The sequence below is a fragment of the Phacochoerus africanus genome, chromosome 16, assembly GCF_016906955.1.
Source record: "Phacochoerus africanus isolate WHEZ1 chromosome 16, ROS_Pafr_v1, whole genome shotgun sequence".
NCBI classification, from domain to species: Eukaryota; Metazoa; Chordata; class Mammalia; order Artiodactyla; family Suidae; genus Phacochoerus; species Phacochoerus africanus.
In genome coordinates, this window is record NC_062559.1 from 24,660,584 (window position 1) to 24,674,944 (window position 14,361).

Genomic DNA, 14,361 nt, shown 5'->3' on the forward strand with positions numbered 1-14,361 from the left:
GCTGTGGCTCTGGCGCAGGCTGGTGGCTACAGCTCCAATTAGACCCCTAGCCTTGGAACCTCCATATGCCCTGGGAAGCAGCCCTAGAAAACGCAAAAAGACACACACACACACAAAAGTATTACTTATTCTTTGCTGCAGAAAGTAAGATGTATAAATCCATACACCTGTTTTTAATGAATTTACCAAACAAGCCAGGAAATTATTTGGGTCCGTAATAGAGGTGTGAACAAACCCCTCATGCATCTACCGGCCAACCTTTCCTCTTAGGTCTTCATCATAAAACAGGTACATGAACATACCAGCCAGATAATGGACATAAAATTTTAAAACGTTAAATTCTTCTTGTCAAAGGCTATGTGGGTGCTATAAAGAGAGCAGGGGTACTTCTCTGTGCCACTTTTAACTTGCTGTAAGTTTTCAGGCTCAACGAGAGTTGGAGCTAAAAGGAAAATCCAGTCAGGGGTGAGTGGTGGTAAATGCAGCTAGGGCAAACTCTAACCATAGGATAATTTTATTTATTTTTTTTATTTATTTTTTTTTGTTGTTGGTTTGGTTTGGTTTGGTTTATCTTTTGAGGGCCGCACCCGCGGCATATGGAGGTCCCAGGCTGGGGGTCTAATGGGAGCTGTTGCCGCCGGCCCACGCCACAGCCGCAGCAACGCCAGATCCAAGCGGCGTCTGCAACCTACACCACAGCTCACAGCAGCGCCGGCTCCTTAACCCACGGAGCGGAGCGAGGCCAAGGATGGAACCTGCAACCTCGTGGTTCCTCGTCGGGATCGTTTTTCACTGTGCCACGACCAGGAAGTCCCCATAGAATAATTTTAAAACAAGTGACTGTATTTCAAAAGGTTCTCTTGCTGCGTAGTTAGCCCACAGTTTTGCAGAGGAGACAAGCTCTTAGGGAGCAGCACCCTCTTCTTTGTCCTTTTGATCCTCGCATCCCAGGTCTAGACACCTGAGCACCTGAGTGGTCTCAAAAGGCTGGTGGAAGGCCCCCTCTCTGCAGGGACCCCTCCCCCAGCGCTTTTCTTCCCCTTGCCCTTTTATATCCCTAATCTCCCACACCACCAGGAGCAGCACGGGGGGTGGGGGGCGGGGGGAAGGCAGCATCTTTGGAATTAGTTGCGAAGGGAAGAGAAACACTTCAGTTAATTTTTTTCCCCTTCTCACAGTCTGAACTCTGACTTAGGTGCCCTTCCTGGGACAAGTGCCTGAGCACATAGGAGCTGGCAGTGGTCAATGCCCACCAGTGCCTGAGCACATAGGAGCTGGCCTCCCACCACAGTGGGACCTGCCAGCTTGCTAATAGACCTCACATGGTTTTATAGTCTAGCTATTTTCAAGCCACTGTTAACTGTTTAAATGGATACCATGAGCCTATTTATTCTTCTTTTGTCTGGACTTCCAACAGCTATTACCTTTATGAAAATTTAAATTTTTCAGCTTTCATTTGAATAAACACTCCATGATTTCCTAAATCTATAGCAGATAGTAATCTTTCTCACTTCGGCTTTTATTCCATCCACTTTCACCACACCTGGTGACAGTATCACCTAAAGACGCTGGAACAAATATCCAGCTGTTACCATAGAAACTCTCCCCCAGCATCCTCAATTACCATGTCCCACATCTGTACTTAGTCCACAAGCTAATCATCACCATGTATGACAGTTTCATAGTACATTGTTCCAGCTCATATCTTATTGATTTCTTTTGATGATTTTCTCCCATTGTTTCAGAAGACAAACTGAACGAAGTTGTCATGGAACATTTGATTAGTGCCATGAATAATGTTCCATTTAACACTAGTCACCATAATTTTGTGTTAAGGTGACCATTAATTGAAGATAATCAAGTATAACTCAAATCTTCAAGCCTTGGATTTGGTTCTGTGATAGATTGAAAGATGTTTTCCATTTGATCTAGATGGTATCTCTGTGTTACCCTCACAGTTAAGTGAGGATTATATTATGCTAAGAGAAAACTGTATGAAAATATTCTTTTATAAAAATGAGAAACTTGGTATTTTTGATGATAGCTATTTCCTACTTTTAGGTCATGAGAGAATTTTAAAATGAAAGCTTTTTTATGCAGGGAGATCAAAACTACTGCCTTTCTAATTTATTTTTTCTCATAAATTCATGGACACTGATGGTAAAATAGTGCCTGGTGAAATATATTGACATGAAATATTTTAAATTGTGCTGATTGGACATTAGAAAGGAAGAGGTAAAAAGGCTGGGCTCTTGGGCTAATCCTCAAGAGTACATTTTGCTTTTGTAGAATTACAGCCCTGGAGAGATTGTAGGTTGTTGGGGGTTTTTGTTGCTGGGGGGGGGGTATTTTTTTCATAAAAATTTTAGTTCATTTGCCTATAATTTTTTCATTGTCAATATACATGTTTGTGATTTAAAGGACTATCATGAATATTATTTTTTATCATTATAGTAATTACTGGAAAAGTACTTTTCCATTCATGTGATTCAGAAAGACTTATTACATTAGTGAATATATGGTTTAGAGTTATATTTCATAAGGAAAATAGTTCATAAGGTAAATTCATTTTTGCAATATGTTGTAATTACAGAAATGAGCTATAGACTTTTTTTTTTTTTTCAGGAACTTGTATATTTCAAGTTTGTACGCCCATTATTTTAAAAAAGAATTTGCTTTTACAAACCTTTATAGTAAAAGAATTATGGATTTTTTTTCTCTGAAATTTATTACATCTCCTGTTCTCAGCAGATAAACCATTAATGGGCGTTATTTTTAACTTCTAGTTATGACCTTCTCTGTAAAAGAAATAATGAATAAAATTCAGCAGATGCTTTATAAAATTAGTAATTTAATTTCATAAAGGTGATACTAAAAGATTTTCTTTTACCAAGATAAATGGAGAGATGAAGATTCTAAGACAAATTCTTTGAAATACAAAATCTGATTTTATAATATGTGTACCTTGCATTTTTCAACATTCTGCCTCATTTGATTATTATTTCACATTATTATATATTTAACTGTATTAAAAGGCTATCAGACATAGTAAAATACAGGAGAAGTTGAATTGCCTTATTTCTCAGTTCAGGAAGAGCAATTTATTGTTCATCCAGTTAATACTAATTTACCACATGTAATGTATTTAGTCATTCTGGTAAGTAATAAATGCAAAAGAATACATATGCTACTCTCTCCATGGATCATAACCTCATATCTTACATCATTGATGAATGACCATTCCCTGCTTGCTTGCTGTATTCACCGTTTGGGTATCTGTCATTGATGTGAGGGAGAGATTAGTTTGTGTATCTATCTTTTTTTTTTTTTTTTTTGACTTGTGATTCTGAAGACCCTTCAGCTTGAATTACATAGTTCTTCCATCCACAAATATGGCTGAAAGTTGAACTTGACATGGATCAATATGATCTGGGCTAAATATCTAAATGTGACTGATTATGTTAGCATCATGTCCACAGATCAATATTGAGTTTTTTTATAAGCCTGACTCTATAATTGGGTTTAATCAATAAACTTTTGTCTCCTTTCCTTTGCAATTTTAGGGTTGTACCATACAGGTTTTTAAAAACTACATTTAGCTTACATTTAGGACTCTGCTCCTTATGATGACCAGAGATGAGATCTGTCTGTGAATTTTAAGGAACAATGGAGCCTCAGCTCTACCATTGTGAAGAGAGCCCACTTTTATCTTGATAACTGATTGCCTGCCCAATATGCACTACCTCTCTATCAGAGCTAATGTAGTAACACCCCAGCACTCCTTTGGGGTGGTGTGTGGCTCTCTCTCTCTATCCTTCGTAAATAACTCACATTGAAGACTTTGACAAAACATACCATTAATGAAAGCAATCATAAAAGCTTGCCTTTTGATAAACCCGCAGGGTCTACAGGCGTTGAAAGATGCAATCTGTAAAGAACAATAAATTTGGGTCTTTGATTGAAGCGCCATTTGGGACATTATGCTTTGTCTGCATATTTGCACAAACATGATGCGCCCTTTTTCCTGCCTCTTAAACTTGAAGCCTGAGAGCATTCATTGCCATTTCTACATTAAAGTTGGTCCAGCTAAAAGCTCCCTACAAAAAAAAAAGACTGGAAGTGATCCAGCTAAAGTCAGTGTGTTCATTTGTGCCCTAGTTTGCCATTTGGAAAGCAGGCCTCTAGCCATCGTTGTGGATTTGTTATGAATAGGCCTGGGTTCTTTTCCAGGCAGTTCCTTCAGTAAATATATACTTAAAATATATCAACTTTTCGTAAAATTGAGGGGAAAAATCCGTTTCTGTGATGGATATTTGAAATAGTTCTGAATGAAAATAAAATTTCCTCACTCCAAGTGATTGGCTGGAAGATTTTTCCCTGTCACTTTTATTTAGGCTCCAAAAAAAATGCTGCAGTTTATGTTAAATACACTGAATTCTTGGCATCATATTTTATGTAATGGAAAGAAGTCATCTGTTCTCATGAGGCATGAATTTTGTGTTGTTGAAAAACCACACTTGCTTGTGATTAAACCAGAAAAATAAATGTATTGCACATGCTTTTCTGAATTTACAGATGCAGATCGTTTTCAGAAACATGGTATGGATGAGTTTATTTCTGCGAATCCCTGCAAGCTTGACCACGCCTTCCTTTTTAGAATCCTCCAGAGGCAGACTTTGGATCACAGACTGAATGATTCCTATTCTTGCTTGGTTAGTACAAATCTGTCTATCTTGTCCCTATAGGTTAGAGTGAAAGATTTTTAAAAATGAGACATACTTGCTAGGAATCGGCCTTTTATCCCTGACTCATTTAATAACTATAGTTGGAGTTAGGGATAAAGGATTCCAATCGATTGCTTCCCAATTTGAAAATTATACACTTGAAGACCACTGCTGTGCCACTCAATAGACAGGAGAATGGACTCGAACAGACACTGAACTGTAGTTTCTCAGTCCCTCTGGAGAAGGTGGGATGAAAATAGAAGGCTTTAATAAAGGTTAAAAAAAAAAAAACCCCAAACAAAACACCTCCATGATAGGATTTACTAACACCTATACAGACATTATAAGGCTTAAATTCTGCTCACCAAATGGTGATACCATTCCTGTCTCTCGTTCCCAGAAAGATAACCTAAGTGACAAGAGAAAGAAACACTGGGATAAAAACAAGGGCTGTATATAACAAAGGGAACTTGAGTTTCATCTAACCCTCCAAAGATAACTTGAATTCCTTTAAAAAAAAAAAAAAAAAAGAATTAGGTAGTTAAACTGCTACTTTAAACCAGCCAAATTTGGGGATACAAAGTAAAATTTACATTTAGAAGGAATGCTTGACTCCTTAGAATGTGAGCATTAGACTAGAGCCGAAGAATCATACGTGCCTTTAAATCCAAGGATTTCTTTTATTTTTGACAATTCCTCAGAATTTCTCCAGGCAAAATATCCCAACTTCTATCACCACTAGGTTTCTTGGCTACTGATCACAGTAGCTGCATTCGATGAAGTAACACTCTCTTTAAAATTTTAGGGAGTTCCCTAGTGGCTCCGCAGATTGAGGATCCAGTGTTGTCATTGCTACAGCTCGGGTCACCCCTAGCCCAGGAATTTCTGCATGCCAGGGACATGGCCAATGAATAAATGAATGAATGAAATTTTAGACAGGATGTACTCTCAGCTTATCAGAGGTGTTTCTGGAAGAAATGAAACACCTTACAGCTATGATCATTCTGATCATATAATTCATTTATAGACTCTTTGTTAAGTACCTGTTACTCAACCTGTGATTACGTAGTTTAAACTTGATCCAGCCCAAACTTTACAATTACATGGAGGGTAAAACAATTCATTATAGAACTCTAGCGCCTCTCTCCGGGGACAAGCACACATTGAACAGTCATCATTAAGGCATGCTTTTTTCTCTTGGATTCCCCTCCATGGGGTTCCTGAATTGTCAAGAGTTGTTTTGATTATACGGATGATCCAAGGGTCACAGGGAGTGTGAGGAGAACACTGCCGTGTGCCTTCAGCTGCACCTAGACGGTAGGTGTGATTGGAACGTGTTTCAGGGCAGGATGACCTTGATGTAAATCATGAGTCAGCCGCTGGTCTGCCCTGTGGTCTTGAGCAGTTCACTGAACACCTCTGATTTTAGCTTTTAAATCGGTAGCACAGAGATCATCACGACTGCCCCGCGTGAGGGTTCTAACTAGTGAGGCTATACAGCGCATGTCCAGGACAGTGCCTGTACCACCACCACCGTTTTTTCCCCTTCCTTTTTGTTTGTTTTGTTTATTGCAGCCTCATCTTTCGGCATGTCTCGGTATTCTTTTCCTTCTCTTGCAAGATTATGCTGCCCCTCCTTTGAAAACCTCCATTCCCCCTTCTTTCTCTTTTGTATCTAAATTAAACCGTATAATCCACAGAAATATTTTAGAAACCAGCTCTACCTAACCTTGCCCTCTTTTGTTAGCCAAGCTGGCTGCCTGATGGTTTAGTCAGCACTCACACACCCCCAGCAGATCATTTCGAGAGAACCAGAGCCACTGCTTTTTCATATTGGTCATAGAAAGACAATGGAATGAGAACAATACCACTAATATTTATATACCAAAATAGGACATGTTTATCACTGCTCGACTTACTGAAATTCTCTTAGTTCATCTTATAAAATACTTTTGGAAATGAGGCAGTTTCAGTTATCACCGTGACGCCTTTGCCATTCTCTTTTCAATTGATTCATACAGAGTTTCAGGTTTTTTGGAATGTCATTCTTTGTGACTGACAGTTTAGATCCTGTGAATAAATCAGACTGATTTTGAGTGACACTGGAGAAGGCCAGGTTGCCCATGCCTCACTGTGGCAATAAGGATAGTGTGAGGCTGTCAGTGGCTCAAATCAAGTTCCAGAACTGATGACATTCACTCTTTTGAAAACAACATGAAACACACATACTATGAAGAAAAAATATTGTCAGAAGACACTGTAATGCAGCTTCTGCTCATAAAGCCTAACAATGCCTCCAGAAAAGCAAAACCTAGTACGGAAAAGAAAAACATCTTTTTCTCTGTTCTTCTTTTTGCAGGGTTGGTTTAGCCCTGGCCAAGTCTTCGTGTTAGACGAGTACTGTGCCCGTTACGGCGTGAGGGGCTGTCACAGACATCTCTGCTACCTTACAGAACTGATGGAACATTCAGAAAATGGTGCTGTCATTGACCCAACCCTGCTCCATTACAGCTTTGCATTCTGCGCTTCTCATGTGCACGGCAACAGGTATTTTTACTTGCAAACACACAGTGAAATGTGGAAGGGTTGACTTGGGAAGAGAGAAAAATGTACTTTGCCATTATCACCTGGTAACAGATTTTAAATAGCAAACACTTGTTGTAAGAGAAAAAGAAAAAAAAAAAACCCACAAAGGAAAAATGTACATCAATCTGCTGTTGATTTAGGTGGGCTGCACTTTATGTTTCTTTTTGCCATCAAAGCCTCTCGAAACAGAATATGAGATTAAAAGTTGCCTTTTAGTTCTTATGGCCCACCTGGTACTAGGGTTCACACAGCTCAAGGGTCCTCTCTGTTTCTGTTGTAATGCATATGTGTGGCTGGGTGGGGTTTGTTGATACGTTTGTGTAAACCTGATGCTGCTTGCTTTTCCTCTGTGGAAGAAGCTGCTGTGGATAAAGTGAGATAAATAATGGACTTCCGTAGAGTCTCCTAGTTCCTTCCCTAACCTACGCTTTAGGAACACTTTAGGGTCCCGTTTTAGCCCTCTGAGCTCACCTCTGGCTTTACCAAAAGGGCCAAAAAAAAAAATCGCCTAATGCAGGCCCCCACATCTATGCACCTCTGAACTTAAAAATCTTTCTGTGTCACTTCCTCTCTTTAATCTTGTCCCAGGGAAACTTTGCTACCTAGGGCTCCTCCCATAAAGGAGCTAACTCAAGCAAACACTACAAACCTTTTATCTGAGGGTATCTTAGAAACGTCCTCGTGTTTATTCATCTCATCCCCTTTTTACCGTGTTTCAGCCATTATTCCGCCTCCCTCTCTCTATATTTCCTTTCTTCCCACAAGCCTAAGCTTCACTTAGCCTCACGACCTAACAGAGTGGTAATACTTATTACCTACATGTGGTAGGGCAAGCTTCTGAGGCTAGTTGTGTCTCTACTTCCGTGCCTGTGAGTAAGACCTAAGATAGTTTCTTTCAGAAATCTTAAGTTGTGATAAGGATTAAATGCTTTAATGTGCATCAAGCACTTAGAACAATGCCTGGCTTGGAGTGGTCGAAAGCATGCAAAGGGATAGTTCACACTGACACTTAGATATTATTATCCTGTCAAGCTACCTTTCCATTGTTCTCTTCATCTTCCCAGGCAAACTCCTCTCTCCATTTCCCGGGTTCGACTCCCAGCTCCTCACTTGCTGGTGAGGCTGCAAGAAGTGGGTTGTCTTCTCCAGCTGCACCCTCCTTTTTCTCATGGGGAAGTTGGTCCTCTGGACTGTCCAAGACCCTGTGCTCTTGCAAATGCTGCTCTTCTTCCCTGGCGCAGCTATCCCGTTCTCCTCTTTTTTATTTTATCATTGTAAAAAAACCTTGGGCCATCTCTTTGCGAATAGTTCTTGTTTCTCCAGACCCCGCATACAGCATAACATTTTTTTCTCACTGCTGTTCTTGAACTTGCTCTCTTCTTGCTGAGAGTTTTTCTACTTCAGTGAAAAATTCTACTTCAGTGATCTTGCCACTTTCCACAACTTCAACTGTGACCTCTCTTTATACAGATAATTCCAACCCAATTATTCTCCTAAACTACAGATCTCTGTCTACAGCCAGCAGCTTGAATGTTCTCCTGACACTTTAAACTCTCCATGTTTAAAATGAAATCCATGATCTCATGAAACCAGTGTCTATACCTCTTTGAGCTCCTAGTAGAGTGCCTGACAAGAAGTAACACTCCTGGCACAAAGTAAGTGTTCAGTAAATATTTGATGAATGAATGAATGAATGAACGAATGACTTTATTGTGTTACTATTGCTTCCAATAATGACCCATTCGTTTTTCATTTATTTTTTCCTTTTACCCCAACCCCATTTTCTTGCCAGTGTCAGTATTCTGTCTTTACCGTATTGCTAGGATTTGTCTCTCTTTTACCTTTTGTATTGTATCCATCCTAATTCTAGCCTTCATTTTTTTTATGCTTCTATTTTTATTTATCTCTCTACTGCTTTTCCTCCCCACAGATTAGCAATCACCTTCAAAATTAAAGATGAACCACTACTGTACTCCTTTTGAAAAACCTTCCGTGATTCTCATTTCATTAATAAAATAAAAATAAATTACAAGCCAGAGTGTCAGGGTTTTCCCAACATCATCATGTTGTATCTACCCAGTTGGAAGTGTGCTGTTCTTCTCTACATAACCTTTATCCCAGACAACCTGTTTACCCTCCCTGAAAGTTTCTCTTTTTCCAGGTTTTCAGCGGTCAGTATCACAAAATTTCTCTGAAAACTTGTGTTAACGCAAGCAAATGGTACAAACCTTTTATCTGTAGTTATAAACTTTGTATCATGTGTACCTGTCTACTAAATACACACACACACACCCCTACACCTGCTTCTACTGCACTAGATCATGTTCTGAAGGTAAAAACTACTTCTCGCTCACCTCTTGGCCTCTGTATGCCTTACCACAGAGCCTCGCACGTTGCAGGTACAGAGGAAGCACTTGCTCAAGTCCCCACGGTTGCCTTTCCTCATCCCACAATAAAACAAGACTGATCCTAATCTCAGAATCTGTTCAGGCTTTTTCCTCATTACAGAACCCAGCTTTACTTGGAAATTAGGGGAGGGTGACAGAGTGTAGTCGCTTTTCCTGTTACCCCAAACTAATCCCTCTGCACTCCACAAACTTTGGGCGAGTTTAGGTGAGGTGACGGAGGAGCAGGAGGGGACAGTTAGGATACCAGGATGGCTAATCTTTGATAGTCAAAGTGAGGGACCGTTGTAGTAAAAGCTGTCTCTTCTCTCTCCAGGCTCCATCATATTTCCTCCTGACCAAAGGTTATCAACATCTAGGCCTCCCAATGTTAGCGCAAGGTTGCAGGGAAACAGATACACCCAGAGAGCACTGGATGATCAGATGATTCTAGTCCTTAACACAGAAAGGTACAATTAAATTGAGAATATAAAGTGGAAAATTCAGCTAACATGCCCCTAAAATGTATGTGTTTGAGACACATTTTAATGGAAAGTTACTGAGGCAACTGGGAGCTGCTGCCACTGCCTGGGAGGCAACCTGATTTGAATCTACAGGTTGCCATAGTTACTTCCATCCTCTAAACTATTGTTTTCCTTATGATGGTACACTGTGAAGTGCAATGGATGGTATGTTTATATAGCCATGCATATGTTATACTTAATAGGACACATGAAATCTATTTTCCAGGTTAAAATACGTGCATATTCAGGTTTCTCTGTGTGGTGTTTTAGAACTGAATTTGGAGTCAGGGTCTAATTCAACATTTAGGTCACATGTAGCTTAAGAAAAAGAAAGGAAGGAGTGTAAGTTTTAGGGAAATTTGAACCTCAGTTTAGGGTAGAATTTTTATTTTTATTTATTTATTTATTATTATTTTTTTTAGAGCTGCACCTGTGGCATATGGAAGTTCCCAGGCCTAGGGGTCGAGTAGGAGCTGCAGCTGCCAGCCTACATCACAGCCACAGCATTGCCAGATCCCAGCTGCATCTGTGACCTACACTGTAGCTGGCAGCAGTGCTGGATCCTTAACCCACTGAGTGAGGCCAGGGATTGAACCTGCATCCTCACGGATACTAGTCAGGTTTGTTATCACTGAGCTACAGTGGGAACTCCTGTTGAAATGCTCCATCCAACATAACCCGAAAGATGTCATGTTTCCTATAATGACATTCAGAAATGTACGGTTCACAATGAAAGAATTACAAGAGGCCAAAGATGTCTACTTGATTCTTGGCTTGGAAATTTGCAATATGATCCAAGTTGGGTAAATCACCTAACCTCTCTGGCACTGGGCCTTCTCATATGGTAAAGGGGAATACTAAGGCGAAGGTACTGGATAATTATAAAATAACGTGTCACTGTTGGTTGGTCATTATCCTCATATTTTCCTTTTGTCAGCCAGCCACAAGAATGTGAATTTTGAGGGGAGGAAAACATGAAACTAGGTCGTTACAGCTGTTAGACTCATGCTAAGTGGGAATATTTCAGCATGTGTGTAATTATACTCTGAATTTCCTTGTTCATAGAACATTCTGGGTTTTAGCAAGTGCCCCCTTGTGAAAAGAAGCTTCTCTCTTCCATGTCTGTGGCATCTGATATTTATGCAGACTTCCGTTAAAAATGCTGTCCATGTCAAGTCTGCCTTTTCTATGGTGTTTGCCGTATTCTCTTTTTATGACCATTTTTCCATCTGTCAAGACACACACTCAAAGAGTCGTTTTACTCATTACCTGAACTGCCTCTGTCAAGAATTCAAAAGACCAGAAGACCGCCTTTTGTTACTGCCGGCGGCGAAGGACAGCAGGGATGGGAAACGTCTGCAGGAGCCCATCCCGTCACACAGCTTGGAGTGCTCTAGGTGTGTCCCTTCTGTGCAGACACAGCATCTCTGAATAGCACCCTGAGTGTTTCAGGAATAAAAGAATCGAGTTAAACAGAAGAGGTCTGGCTGGTACTACGACTGAGGAAGAGAGAAAAAGAAAAGAAGAAAGAGAAAAATGAGTCAAGGACGGAAACCGAGACACTCCTGCAGGGCGCCAGCCCCGCTCGGCGCCTCGGAGAGCGCGGCGGCTCGGCATCATCGGTGTGCTCGGGGTGGCGGGGAGGCGAAAAGAGACAGTGCCTGCGGGGCAGAGTTCTAGGATGATGTATGTGCTTAACACACGCCAGGTTTGTGAGTCACGCTGCAGGTGGCGAAACTAAAGCTGAAACACAAAGTGGCTTTTTTGGCCCTGCTGAATGTAAGATAGCAGTGTAGACGCTGACTCTTGCACGATTCAGTAGGGCGTTCTTCTCTTCGAGCTGCTCTCTATCCCACAGAGGCTGCTCAGCCAGGCTCGCTTTCAAGAACCAGGGCCAGGGATCACGAGATGACTGTGGTTTATGTGTAAAGGCCTCCTCTGTTCCGTGAGTTCCAGACCATCTCATAGAGTCATAAGCAACCTTTGTGGGCACTAGTCACCTCACTGAATCACCTGCCTCCGTCTTGATAGATGAGGGCGTTTCCTCTTGCCTGTCACTTCACAAATCACACACCGTCTCACCTCTGCTCTTGGAGACAAGGATGCGCTTTTGAGTAAAAGCGTACAACAGTGCATCACATTAGGCTCATCAAGAATTTTCCTTACCACTTCTTAACTCTGGTCTTTTGACATAGAACTTAGAGGAAGTGAGTATAAATGCCACACCCACTGTGAATCTAAAGACTTACTTCTGGGACAAAGGAGCAACTGGATAGTGGCACAGCAGGGTTAAACTTAGAGCGTGGCTGATCTGATGGATTTTATCCTGTGTGCCACGTGTTTTAGAGGTAAAAAGGACAGTTGTCAATGAATGTCTTTTAAATACACACTGAGGAATCGGCTTTGACTTTTTCAGAAACTATAGAACAGCCCAAATCTGCCTCAGTCAAACTATCTACCCCCACCCAACTTGGAGTTCAGGACTTAAGATAACCATGACTTTTACAGTAAGACAAAAACAAAGTGAGCGACGTGGGGAGAGACTTAGTATGTTGGAAATGGCACTGAGCTTGGAGTCAGAACATCCGTCTTCCTGTCCAGGCTCCAACACTTGTGAGCTGTTTTATGTGGAGCAACTGGTCTTGTCTGAGCCTCAGTTTCCCCATCTCTTTCTTGTAGATAATATCAATGCTGCCTACCTGATACAGTTCCTGAGTAGGTCAAATATGATTATCTAGACATTTTGTAAGTGATAAAATATCACTTACATATCAAGTGATGATGTTTTATGTGCGTATGGTAGTTAAATAAGCTTTGGGGCATTGCTCTGTAAGGAGAGTGGACTCTTGTAAAGGTGAGCTTTGATAGTGGTCTTATAGCAGCCGACTGGGCAGATTTGAAGCAGGAAGGTGAGACTAGAAAACCATTGAGTAGATGCGTCAGTTCATCTGCCATTGTTTTCATTAGAAGGAGCGATGGGCATAACTGAACCTATCTACAAAACAGAAACAGACTCACAGACATGAAGAACAGACCTGTGGTTGCCAAGGGAGCCGGGGAGGAAGTAGGAAGGGAGTGGGGTTTGGGGTGAGTATGTAAACTGCTACATTTAGGATGGATTAACAGTCAGGTCCTACTGCATAGCACAGGAATCTTCTTGAGATAGACCATGATGGAAGATAATATCAAAAAGGTATGTATAGGAGTTCCCATCGTGGCTCAGCTGTTATGGAACCCGACTAGCATCCATGAGGACGTGGGTTTGATCCCTGGCCTCGCTCAGTGGGTTAAGGATCCAGCGTTGCCATGAGCTGTGGTGTAGGTTGCAGGTGTGGCTGTGGCATAGGCCAGCAGCTATAGCTCTGATTTGACTCCTAACCTGGGAACCTCTGTATACTGTGGGGGCAGCCCTAAAAAGACAAAAAATAGATCGATTGGTCTGTGGACATGATGCTAACTAACGTAATCAGTCATGTTTAGATATTAAAATTCGCTCAAAGGAACTCTAATTTTCTTTTTCGATGAAGAGTTATTTTAGAATTTCTAGGAAATTGAATCCTTTTTGGTTATTTACTTGAAAATCAATTTCTAACCTAATTTCCTTGTGTTTAGAGAATGTAATCTTATGATACTGGTTCTTCATAAGTCGAGACTTCTTTATGGACAGTTATGTGCTAGTTGTTAAATGTTTCATGTACATATTCAAATGTGTATATTCCGTAGCTGGATAAAGCAAGCAGGAGTTGTGTGGTTCAGGTCTTCTGAACTCTTAGTACTGTCTTACCTGCTTGATGGAGGGGGTTTATGTCCAAGATGAGTGAAAATCTGCTACTCCAGTGGTGTTTCTTCCTCTACTTCTGCCAGTTTTTGCTTTGTGTATTTCGAGGCTGTTCATTAAGCACATTCAAGTTTAAAAAGTATTAAATCTTCCTGATGAATGGAAATTATTATCGTGATTTAGCAACCCTTTTCATAATTAATAACATATTTTTCATTAAAGTTTATTTAGATGGTTATTAGCATAGCCCTCTTTTGGTATTTACCTGATACATGTTTATTCTCTTAGCGTTTCTGTATTCTTGTGTCTCATAAATAGCAAACTGACTCTGATTTAATGATCAGAATATGACATTTGTGTTTTTT

The 14,361-nt window shown here is 40.7% G+C and overlaps 1 protein-coding gene across 4 annotated transcripts in view; it reads left to right on the forward strand.

Annotated features, from left to right (window-relative positions):
* CADPS2 (calcium dependent secretion activator 2) overlaps window positions 1-14,361 on the forward strand; it is a 492,759-nt gene that overhangs the window by 338,947 nt on the left and 139,451 nt on the right. For all 4 annotated transcript variants that reach the window (XM_047763023.1, XM_047763025.1, XM_047763026.1 and 1 more), the window contains exons 12-13: window positions 4,576-4,712; window positions 7,084-7,271. In XM_047763023.1, the coding sequence (XP_047618979.1) occupies window positions 4,576-4,712; window positions 7,084-7,271 (325 nt within the window). The remainder of the gene's footprint in view (window positions 1-4,575; window positions 4,713-7,083; window positions 7,272-14,361) is intronic.